We start from the raw sequence: 12,136 nt of genomic DNA on the forward strand, positions 1-12,136 counted from the left end.
ATAATAATAATAATAATAATAATAATAATAATAAAGTTGGAAGGGACCTTGGAGGTCATCTAGTCCAACCCCCTGCTCAGGCAGGAAACCTTATACCATTTCAGACAAATGGCTGTCCAGTCTCTTCTTAAAAACTTCCAGTGTTGGAGCATTCACCGCTTCTGGAGGCAGGTTGTTCCACTGGTTAATTGTTCTAACTGTCAGGAGGTTTCTCCTTAGTTCTAGGTTGCTTCTGAAGCAAAATTCACTTAACAAATGTCTCACTTAGCAACAGAAATTTTGAGCTCAGCTGTGATCGTAAGTCGAGGACTACCTGTATTCGATTGTTTATTTATTTGAAACCTGATATTTTCTGGTGGTTTCCCATCCCAGTCAGGTTTAATCCTGCTTAGATTGTTGTTTTGAAAACCTACCAAGGTTGCCAGGTGTTGTTGCTGTGGCATCAGCTTCAAAGAAATAAACATTATTTCATGTTTGTGTCCTGCACGAATAATCGGGCCACAAATGCAGAGAGAGCAGCGGGCTGGGGCTATCTCAACCCATCAATCAGTCCCAGGCTATGGCTAATTCCAGCAATGGGTCTGGGTCAGGGGTAGGCAACCTTGGCTCTTTTATGACTCGTGGACTTCAACTCCCAGAATTCCTGAGCCAGCATGGGAGAACTATGGCCCCTTCATGACTTGTGGACTTCAACTCCCAGAATTCCTGAGCCAGCATAGGGGAAAGTTTGGCCCCTTCATGACTTGTGGACTTCAACTCCCAGAATTCCTGAGCAAGCCTGGCTCAGCTTGGAAACCTCTCCCTTTCCCCTCAGCATGGCTGGCTCAGGAATTCTGGGAGTTGAAGTCCACGAGTCATAAAAAAGCCAAGGTGGCCTACCCCTGGTCTGGGTGCATAGTGAAGAATATGGACAGCTCTTACATTCTTTTTTTCTCTCTTTACATTCCACCAGACTTTTTGGAAGAGTACAGGAAGATTTTCCAAGATGATTTTGGTGACATAGGTTCCTGGTTTCTACCAGAAAATGAAATGGAGCAGCAGCTGCCAAGCTGGACTGGCGGAAGTTACCTTGCTGAACTGGAAGGTTTTGAGAAGGCGATGCCATGTCATGAACCTTTTGGCTTAAAAGGTAAATAGCATCCTGGGCAGTAGAGGAAGTTGGGATGTAGTCATAACATCAGAATCCCAAATTATTTATCCCAACACCGGTGCTTTATCAGAATTCCTTCTTAATTTTAAGAGGGTGCATGAATCTGCATTTCTCCTCTTCCCTTTCCATCCCTTGAATCCATTACAGTTATGAAAATTCAATCAGAAATTATTTCATTTTCTCTTTTCTAAGACTTCATTTTAGACATTTAAAGAAAATCTGAAAGGAAGAGATTAAACAAAATTAAGAATAGTATGGAGGCAGATTCATGGAGATTTGAATTTAAATTGTGCTAAACATTGTCTTTAAATATAAAGCAGTATTCTAATTTTAATAGGAATATGACTGTTGGATATTCTTTTTTCAAATATACTTTATTAAATATGTACAAAAATTATGTTTGTAACTGTATCAAAGTTGAAAGTTACTCCTTTCCTATTTATTTATTTTTTTATTCTTGGCACTTTTTCTCTCCTTATTTTTCATAATCATGAATAGTTGTCATCAAGTCCCAAAATTAAAATTTCATTTTTTTTCCATTTCAAGCAAGAAGTTCAAAAGTGGTCTCCAAAGTTTTCTTCTCTTTAATCAAAGTTTTTAGTTTTGCCATTTCACCCAGCTCCATTAATCTCACCATCCATTCTTCCATTGTGAGAATCTGCACCTCCTTTTATCTCTGTGCTTGCAAAGGTCTCACTGCTTTGATCATATATAGCAATAAAGTCCTTGTTTTTTTCTCAAGCTGCTTATCCATCAATTTTCAAGAAATCATGTATTAACAACCCTAGGTATCACTTTAGCAGTAGAGTTAGAAACAGCAGTTAATGCACCATCCCTAGCACCATACACCGTCACTGCAAGAATAAACATTAATGGAATTATCTCCTTTCTTTTTGAGGCTTTCCTGAGTACACCAAGACCATCGTGGAATTGAAGCAAGTTTCTTCTGATCCAGACTACAGAGAACCGTACCATGGTGGTGAGTTTTGGCTGATACTTGGAAGGAGAGAGGAAAGAAAGCTTGCGCGCTAAGGAAATACTTAGTGGGAAATAATAATAATAATAATAATAATAATAATAATAATAATAATAATAATAATAATAATAATAGTAGTAGTAGTAGTAGTAGTAGTAGTAGTAGTAGTAGTAGTAGTAGTAGTAGTAGTAGTAACAGTGTAACAGTGATACACATTGTCATCGGGGCACTGGGAACTACGTCCCAAAACTTTGTAAAATATTTCAAGAAACTGCAGCTTCCTGCAATAACTCCAGCAATGTTACAAAAAACTGCACTACTTGGAACATCTTACATTTTAAGGAGGTATCTGGTTGATAGCTAGGATGCTGGCAGCAACCCGTGTCAACCATCAGCGCCAGTCAATTTGAATGTTCAGTTGACTGAGGTTCAAATCTAATGAATAGTAGCAGTAATAATAATAATAATAATAATAATAATAATAATAATAATAGTAATAATAATAAAGTTGGAAGAGACCTTGGAGATCATCTAGTCCAACCCCCTGCTCCAGGAGGAAACCTTATACCATTTCAGACAAATGGCTGTCCAGTCTCTTCTTAAAAACTTCCAGTGTTGGAGCATTCACCACTTCTGGTGGCAGGTTGTTCCACTGGTTAATTGTTCTAACTGTCAGGAAATTTCTCCTTAGTCCCAGGTTGCTTCTCTCCTAGATTAGTTTCCATCCGTTGCTTCTTGTCCTGCCTTCAGGTGCTTTGGAGAATAGCTTGACTCCCTCTTCTTTGGGGCAGCCCCTGAGATATTGGAACACTGCTATCATGTCCCCCCTTGTCCTTCTCTTCATTAAACTAGACATACCCAATTCCAGCAACCGTTCCTTATATGTTTTAGCCTCCAGTCCCCTAATCATCTTCGTTGCTCTTCTCTGCACTCTCTCTAGACTCTCAATATCTTCTTTACATCGTGATGAAGAAGAATTGTGGGGCTTAAACTCTCATAACTATCAAATCCTAATTTGACGGGAAATGAGGATTAACAGATTCATTTATTTATTAAACATATTTAACGTGGCTGCTGAACTCACACATAATGACTCAAACTTTACTGAAAGTTGATTCAAACTTCAATGTTTGGAAAATTTAAAGCAAAATAATGCTCAGTTTTGACTCATTTTTTGTAGCTTCTAATTTCATGTGGCAATTTATACTGTGTTGGCCGTGATTCTTGATATTTATCCTTTGCTTCAAGCTTAACTGTGCTTTTTAGCCCTGTAGGCTAAAATATTCAACCATTTATTAATATTGCAGCTTAAAATTATAACCTTCTTGAGATTTTAGACCCCCCCCTTTTGTGCTTTTTTATGTTCTTGATCTGTTTTCTATTTTGCATTTGTGTGCATATGTTTTCTTTGAAAACAAAAAAAGAATCAAATCAAAACAAAAAAGTTTTTAACTTTTTGTTTATTATACTGCAGAAGCTTAAAGGGTACCGAAGAGTGAAAAATAAAAAGGCAAAATAAAGAAATAGATCAAAGTAAAATGTTGCAGTAAAGAATTTGATGGCACAATCTCTCCTTCATCACCTAAATATTAAGTCCAGTTGTTTTTTTTGAACAAAACCTTTGGAACACATAAATATTTATGCTATACTTTTAATATTTAATCATAAACATTGGGCATGTTTGCTCGTATCTGTTTAAATAATTTCATCTGTGGGTTTTTTTCTTTAGTTACCTTCTTTACTTATTTTTCTTGGAAGCCATATTGCAGATATCTAAATTGACTTATACAGGGGAATCATTCCTGCTTAAAGTTGGTCCTATTATAACTCTATACTGTAGCTTAGCCATTGCTGCACATTCAGTGAAGGCGAAAAAATTCTTTAAGCTCATCAGTATACCTTTCAATGAATCATTTTGAAAATGGTACAGTTAAGAAAGAATACCTTGCATGTACCTATTTAAAGGGAAGTGAAATGAGCTATGTCACAAGTCCTTATGGGTATTTCTTAGTACATGAACGCAATGACTTGGCTAGATGGCTAAGTGCATACGTGTGTTGGGATGATTAAGCAAAGCTGCTCTCCCCTTATTATCCCCTTTTTTAAAAAAAACATCCTATCCACTTCTATTTGAAATTAGTTAATTAGCCTTGCAGCAAGACAGACCAGGAAGCAACATAACAGCACAATAAAAACCAACTCTCTGTTTCAACTGAGACAATTCGGAGTTAAAGGAACAAGAGGAAGTGAAGGTTTAAAAAACTTTGCTGAAATGTTGTAAGGCTGCCAGTTATCAGCCTTCCCCAAAAGTGTTCCCCTTTAGAAGGGCTAGGCTATGGCTCCCATGGTTCCCTGCCAGCACAGCTCTCTGGGAATTATGGGAGTTGCCACGTTGCTGTGGTGGGTGCAGTGGTTTGAATGCAGTACTGCAGGCTAACTCAGTTCGATTCTGACCGGCGCAAAGTTGACTCAGCCTTCCATCCTTCCAAGGTCGGTAAAATGAGGACCCAGATTGTTGGCAGCAAAATGTTGTCTCTGTAAGCCACTTAGAAAGATCTGTAAAGCAGGGGTCGCCAACCTTGGCAACTTGAAGACCTGTGGACTTCAACTCCCAGAATTCCCCAGCCAGCATGGCTGGCTGGGGAATTCTGGGAGTTGAAGTCCACAGGCCTTCAAGTTGCCAGGGTTGGGGACCCCTGCTGTAAAGCACTGTGAAGCGGTATATAAGTCTAAGTGCTATTGCTAAGTGCTATATATCTGAAATGTGGATGAGGATTGGAGGAATAATTACTACCGTACTACTACAACAGGAGTATTATAGGTATAGCATAAAAGGCAATCTTCATTATACGTGGATGAGAATTCTTTTGAAGTTTCCCAGACAAGGCACATGTTAGAAATCACCAGGACTCATTGATCAGAGCATCGGAAAGTTGTACAGTTGGAATAGGCTACAAGATCATCTAGTAGTCCAACTTTCTGCGATGTGTAGGAGAACCAGTTAAACCATCCTTGAGAGTTGATTGTCCATTTTTTTCCTTCAAAATGTCTAGAGGTGGACAACCCAAAGCCTCAATAGATAGACCGGTCCTCAGATCTGTACAGATCTTAGCATCACAAGACTTTTCCTTCTGCTTAAATTTCCCCTTGCATTTGGAAGGGTGAGTCAAATGGTGGCTGGCACCCTAAGCCCAACTGATCAAACCACAATACAGCCTGAAGTGATACGCACATTCTATCACGGTTCATAAATCCCGGCTTATGGCTGAGTGCAGCGCGTGAATCCAGGCAACTGTGACTCAGAAAAATCCTAGTTAAGCGCTTAATAAATATGTCCTGTGTTTTCTCCCTGTGTAAAGGACACAGGGAATGGCCTTGAAGGTGACATGGTCTGTAAGAATAACCTACAGATGGTGGAAGAGTTGCTACCAAGCCAATGTCAGAGAACTGCAGTTTGAGCCTGAAAATATCAAGAAAATAATATGAGAAAAATTTCTCAGATCAGCCTCTCTCTAAATTAAAGAATGGAGGAGGAACAACATTCAGACTTGCAAAATTCTGTTACTAGAGCTGTTCCAAAGTAATCATGGTCTATACGGCATTGGTTTCTTAATCTGGTCCATCTTGTTGGGCTGGCACACCTGTACCCCAACATCACCTGTACCCCAACATCTGTTTAGGAGAGAGGTGAAAAGACCTTGAATTCCTTCAGGGTCTTTTGACTCTTAGGATCCAGAAGCTGTTCTCTTCAGAGACTGCTACCTGAGGATTTTTATAATCTGAAATTCTTGCCTCCAATAGGCACCTATGATTATAGGTAGACACCAGGGGAGAAAAGGGGTAGGACTATCATTCTCCCATGATTCTGATGACACCTGTGCTTTGAATCTCCCGCAGCTTCTAGAATGGTGCTCCAACAAGACAGTGTCCTCCACAGCTTTGAGGGCTCCAGCTGCCCCCCACCAGTTCCTCAGCCTTGGTTTGTTCTGTATCCTGATTCTCCTGGAGAACAGGTGTCTTCTGCACAGCTTCCTCCGGGGGATCAGCAAGAACAGCCGAAGGAAGGTAAAATCTCTCTTTTGCATGACTTTGTATAATTCCTGTCCTCCAAACTATCCTCCATGATAGTTCGTGATTTTTTAAAATTCATTTTCAACATGCTTTAGAATTTTCTTTGGTGGTGTTTCTCAGCTTGAGTTATCATTGCTAGGTAGCTAAGGGGGCTATTTGTTTGTTTTTTTTTAAAAAAAACATGATTTTGTGAGCGTGCCTGTATGTCACTCTTTCACATCTTAACCTAAAAAAAGGTTCCATGAGAAATTTCTGGGATTTAATGGCAGCATACGAAGGCCCTGTTATTTGCTCATTGCAGAATCTTAGTGCAGTGTGTCTCAACCTCAGCAATTTTACGATGGATAGACTTCAACTCCCAGAATTCCTCAACCAGCAACATCCCTTGGCCAAGTCATCCCTAAAGCAGATGCCAGAATCCTGAATCTCCCCATCAAAACCTATCCTTTGAAAACCCAAAGCAAACGCAATTCCTTTTTCACCATGTGGAATGTGAATGGTGAAAACAAAATTAGCATAACGCTAATTTTGAGCAAGACATCCTGCTGTCCTCAATACTGTGCTCACTCAATGTGTTTAATTTTAAACCAGATTAAGGGAGCGCAGTTGGTGTTGTTCATAATATTCTCTGTCTCAACCTCTGAACCATATGATGGCCTAATGTGGTGGCTGAATTCACTCAAGATGCTAAGGCAGTAGTGGCTGAGCTCCATCAATGTACTCTGACCTCATGCTTATTAATGTGTTTTAATGCAAAAATTAGGTCAATGCAGTTTCTAGCAAAGATTTCTGATTTCTAATTAGAATACTATAATTTGGTCTAGAGCAGGGGTAGGCAACCTTGGCTCTTTTATGACTTGTGGACTTCAACTCCCAGAATTCCTGAGCCAGCAGGAATGGCTGGCTCAGGAATTCTGGGAATTGAAGTCCATGAGTCATAAAAGAGCCAAGGTTGCCTACCCCTGCTCTAGAGGTTAAGGAACCAGACTAGGAACCAGGAGACGGTGAGTTCTAGTCCTGCCTTATGCATGAAAGTTGGCTGGGTGACTTTGGGCCAATCAGATGGAGTTCTATGAATTCTACAATAATCTTAACCATAAACCAATCAACCAACCATGTGCTTCTTTAAAGCAAGCTTAAATGCATTTGCACCAACTGGTTAAAGGGACTGTGTGAATGCAATCAGTGTGTATGTGGTTCTTGTCCTTCTGTTAAGGTTTTGATCACTAGCTTTCATGCTAACTTCATGCTAACTTCCCTGATTCTGTCCATCCATTGCCGTTATCTCTAGAACATTGGATTGAGTCCCTTGGTCCCGATTCAGGCAGCCAATCCAGTGCCTTGGACAGCGACTCGTGTCAATGTGATTCACCAGTCAGGAGCCAGAAAAAAAGGGAACGCAGAGACCAGGCTGATAGCAGGAACACCAATACTTTACCTAGAGATCGGGCAGGTAAGGTTGAGGTTGGAGGATATCAGAAACTTAATAATGTGCTGACACTAAACTTCAAGTCTTAAAGGGTCTGGAGTTACACGACTTTTTAAATTCCTTGCCCAATCATTAAGATCAAATGCAGATAATCCTTTTTTTTTTTTGCCCCATCAACTGGCAGGTATGGTGTGGCTTCTTACTGGTGATTCTAAAACTAGGAAAGAACCTATATTTGAGGATCTGCCATTCTGTTCCTCTGGCTTTTGGATACAGTACCTGTAAAATGGTAGCCTGCTTTTGAATGCAGTGATGAAGAAAGAAAACAACAACATTGAAAGTGGTTGATAGAGCTTGGAAGTGCTACCCATTGCGTAATTTGGAGTGGGGTGGGGAGTAGATTGCAAAAGAATCCTTTGTGGCATTGTAGTAGTCTCGGCTTATGACCAGATTTTCCATTTCTAAGCAAGGCAGTTGTTAAGTGAGGAGCGCCTCATTTTATGACCTTTATTGCCATGTTTATTAAGCACGTCACTGCAATTGTTAAGTGAATCCTGCATTTGTTAAGCAGATCTAGCTTCCCCATTGACTTGGCTTGTCAGAGGCCAGCTGGAAAGATCACAATCACCACAAATGGTGATCATACGAACCCTGGGATGCTGTAACTATCATAAACATGTGCCAGTGGCCAAGCAGCCAAAGTTTGATCACATGACCACGAGGGATGCTACAGTGGTCATGAGGACTGGTCATAAGTCACTTTTATCAATGCCATGGAAGCTTTGAATGGTCACTGAAGAAATAGGTGTAAGTCAAGGACCACCTATATCAGGGGTCTTCAAACTTGGCCTTTTTATGACTTGTGGACTTCAACTCCCAGAATTCCTCAGCCAGGCATGCTGGCTGAGGAATTCTGGGACTTGAAGTCCACAAGTCATAAAAGGGCCAAGTTTGAAGACCCCTGACCTATATAGTTTTTTCAATTGTTTGCAGAGAAACACAAGTCATTTAAGCAGACCATCTTTTTTCAAGGTTCTTCAGATTGTTTTTCTTTTCTTTCTTTCTTTCTTTCTTTCTTTCTTTCTTTCTTTCTTTCTTTCTTTCTTTCTTCCTTTCTCTCTCTTTCTCTCTTTCTTTTTTCTTTCTTTCCTTCTTTCTTTTCTTTCTTTCTTTTTCTCTTTCTCTTTCTCTTTCTCTTTCTCTTTCTCTTTCTCTCTCTTTCTCTTTCTCTTTCTCTTTCTCTTTCTCTTTCTTTTTCTTTCTCTCTCTCTCTCTCTCTCTCTCTCTCTCTCTCTCTCTCTCTCTCTCTCTCTCTCCCTCCCTTCTCTTTTTCTTTTTCTTTTTCTTTTCTTTTCTGTATTTTTAAGTGGCATGCCTGAAGGCTGTAATATTTTTCTGGTTGCAAATAATAGCTCTGAGCTGCTTTGCTCGCGTGAGTCCACAGCACCGTTTCCCAATCGCCCCTGTTCACCTCCTATTTTTTCTGGCAGGGGCCGGGCCCATCCAGTTATGGCGCTTTCTGCTGGAGCTGCTCCAAGATGGCTCCTGCCAAGCCCTCATCCGCTGGACAGGGAACGGCTGGGAATTCAAGCTCTGTGACCCACACGAGGTGAGTCCCCCTCGACCCTCCCCTCATTTACACAACCCAGGGTGCCCTTCACTTGGGGCACAGAATCTCTCAGGAATACATCAACCGGGATTTGGATGGGAACGTTGTCCTCAGGATGACATGGTTTCGTGTTTGTTAAATCAAGTGCTTAGTCCCTATGAATGTGCAACAGGGAAAAGGAAGCTGAGCCAATGTATGCACTGCAGCAGGTTTTAGATGTGGGCATGGTTGGCTTGGCTTAATGGGTTGCCTGAAACTAATTGTGGCTTATTCAACAAATCATGGCCTAGCATTAGGGCATACAATCAACCCAGGGCTTAACTTGGTTCCTCAGCATCCCAATCCCCCCAATCAAAGATCAGAGGTTTCTCGCCATCATGAAGCAAACAGTACAGTGAGTTTAATGGACCTAGGTATTTGCAAGACCGCCTCCTACCAAACACCTCCCTTCGGCCAGTCCGCTCCCACAGAGAGGGCCTCCTTAGGGTGCCGTCGGCCAGACAATGCCGGCTGGCGACCCCCAGGGGGAGAGCCTTCTCTGTGGCAGCTCCTGCCCTCTGGAATGACCTACCCCCCGACCTACGTACAGTTGCGGACCTACGCCTTTTTCGCCGAGCCCTGAAGGCCCATCTATTCCGTGCGGCCGGCCTGGCGTAGTTTGATTATGTTTTAGTGGGGGTTTTGTATGGGGTATTTTTAGAGCAGGCCTGTTATTTAATTTGATTTTAGAACAGAAATTTGTGTATATTTATTGTGGTTTTTATTATCGCCTGTTCACCGCCCTGAGTCCCGTAAGGGAGATAGGGCGGTATATAAATTCAATTAATAATAATAATAATAATAATAATAATAATAATGGACTCCGGTACCTGCAAACCTCCAGAGAAAGAAATATCAGGGCCTCGTCCACTGTGGCTCTTCCCCTCCCTCTCCCCTAATTGCCATAATGCTCTCTGCTTTAGCCTGAGATGCTGTGCTAGCCACAACAGGCCAAGGCAATGCAGCATGTGTGTATTGTCTGGCCACAAGCCACAACTAGCAACGCTTGAGCAATGACTTGGGATAAAATAGGTTTCTGGTTATCAGTGTCAGTGGACTGCCTGCTCATTTCCCCTCTGCCCCCCCCTCTCCCTCTCATTTCCTGCTAGGTGGCCAGGCGCTGGGGCAAACGCAAGAACAAGCCCCGCATGACGTACGAGAAACTGAGTCGGGGGCTGCGCTATTATTACCACAAGAACATCATCCACAAGACTAGCGGCCAGCGCTACGTCTACCGCTTTGTTTGCGACATCCAGGGTCTCCTGGCTGAATTGGATAAGAAGTTGCAGATTTAGCATGCAACCGTCTTTAAGAGAACCTTTTCTTCATTCCTTACGCACCCAAAACCTCAGAAGGGCTCAGAAGAGCTAGCAGGACCGGCTTCCTTGGAGAAGACTCTGCTTCCTTTAAGCTACGTCTAAAACAAGGGTGTGAGAAATGGCTGGCTGTGGGCTGCAGAGGTGGGGGGTAGGGGCAGACCCTCTCTGGATTGGGCCAGGGCAAAAAATAGTGGGGGGGGGGAGTTGGGGGGGGAAGTCTTGCTTTTGTGGGATGGATAGGTAAAAATAATCCCCCCCCTAAAAAAAAATAGAATTCAGGTCTTGATCCTAGCTTTAGAGAAGACAGGCAGGGAAGCAGCCAATCACACTGGCTAAAAGTATAGAATATTAGCAGAAGTTTGGCAAATAATGGCATGGCTGTTACTTCTCTTGATTGAAGGAGTGAGAACTAGCAAGTTTTGATCAGCATTAAAAATCTCGATTTTCATAGACGTTTTGGAGAAGGAGGACTGCCATTCCTGAGGCTATCTGCTCTCCCTCACACACACACACCCATCCCCTCCTTCTCCTTTAGCCATTATTAAACCATTTAAAACAGGGCTCTGCCTCTCGTAACAGAAAAGAGGTTCTCCATGGTGGCTTCAACTCCTTCTGGGGAGGGGGGGGAATGACCCCCTTCCCAATTGCTTTTAAGCAGGCCTTAAGTATCTGCGTCAATCTGTGCCTTCAATAAGGAAGACGATGAGCTGGCTCTTTAAACAGTCGCCGCTGTTCAGAGGGCAAAATTATATCCATCTGAGTCAGGAAACCTTTGGAAAATGTAGACTTTGTTTTTGTTATACCGATTGTCAATTACGTTCATTCTGAAAGTTGGCATATGAAACCTGAAATAAACTAAAAAAAACAACATGTTTTTACATAGTACCGCCATGTCCAACCAAATTCAAAAAGGTTTGCTTTTGGGCCACTCATTCAATTAATGGATTGAGCAAAGGGTTGAATCGTTAAGCTTTTATTGATTTAGAAGGAGCCGCAATTTTGTGTTGTATGCAGTCCCTTCTCCCTGGCTTCTTAAAAGAGCTGCAGTCGCAGTCTGAGCCAGCTTTACAATCTCACGTGTACAGGTGTCCCTTGACTTACAGCAGGGATAGTCAACCTTGGGTTGACTACCCCTGACTTACAGCCATGAGAGAGCCTGGAATTTCTGTCGTTAAGTTATGATGGTGGTAACTCGAGGCACCCATATGGCTGACCCGATTTAAGACCTTTTTTTTTTTGTGATCGGTTGTTAAGCAGTTGATGCATTCTATGGGTACACACTCTCAATCACATCACGTGACTGGGGGATGCTACAACTAGCCGTAAAAGCAAGCCGGTTGCCAAGTGATCACAGGGTGAGTGTGCTGCTGTTGGGACTCCAGAACCAGATGTCAGTACCTTTTTTGGGGGTGGGTATGTGTGTGTGTGTGTGTTCAGCATAACTTTAAACAGTCACTAAGTGACCGGTTGTTGTTAATCAAGGTCTACCTGTCGGAAATTAGTCATCCCCCCAGAGAGATGGCAAAACTGCACTTCCTTTCAG

General features: G+C 42.0%; 1 protein-coding gene across 1 annotated transcript in view; it reads left to right on the plus strand.

Annotated features, from left to right (window-relative positions):
* Positions 1-10,697, plus strand: part of LOC107287562 (transcriptional regulator ERG) — an 11,910-nt gene extending 1,213 nt beyond the window's left edge. The window contains exons 2-7 of the mRNA XM_015816082.1: positions 953-1,129; positions 2,049-2,129; positions 6,024-6,191; positions 7,489-7,650; positions 9,117-9,235; positions 10,384-10,697. Coding sequence (XP_015671568.1) covers positions 953-1,129; positions 2,049-2,129; positions 6,024-6,191; positions 7,489-7,650; positions 9,117-9,235; positions 10,384-10,569 — 893 coding nt within the window. The 3' untranslated portion in view covers positions 10,570-10,697. The remainder of the gene's footprint in view (positions 1-952; positions 1,130-2,048; positions 2,130-6,023; positions 6,192-7,488; positions 7,651-9,116; positions 9,236-10,383) is intronic.
* The last annotated feature ends 1,439 nt before the right edge of the window (positions 10,698-12,136 follow it).

The sequence above is a fragment of the Protobothrops mucrosquamatus genome, unplaced genomic scaffold (genome assembly GCF_001527695.2).
Source record: "Protobothrops mucrosquamatus isolate PMUCROS unplaced genomic scaffold, P.Mucros_1.0 scaffold399, whole genome shotgun sequence".
Lineage (NCBI taxonomy): Eukaryota > Metazoa > Chordata > Lepidosauria > Squamata > Viperidae > Protobothrops > Protobothrops mucrosquamatus.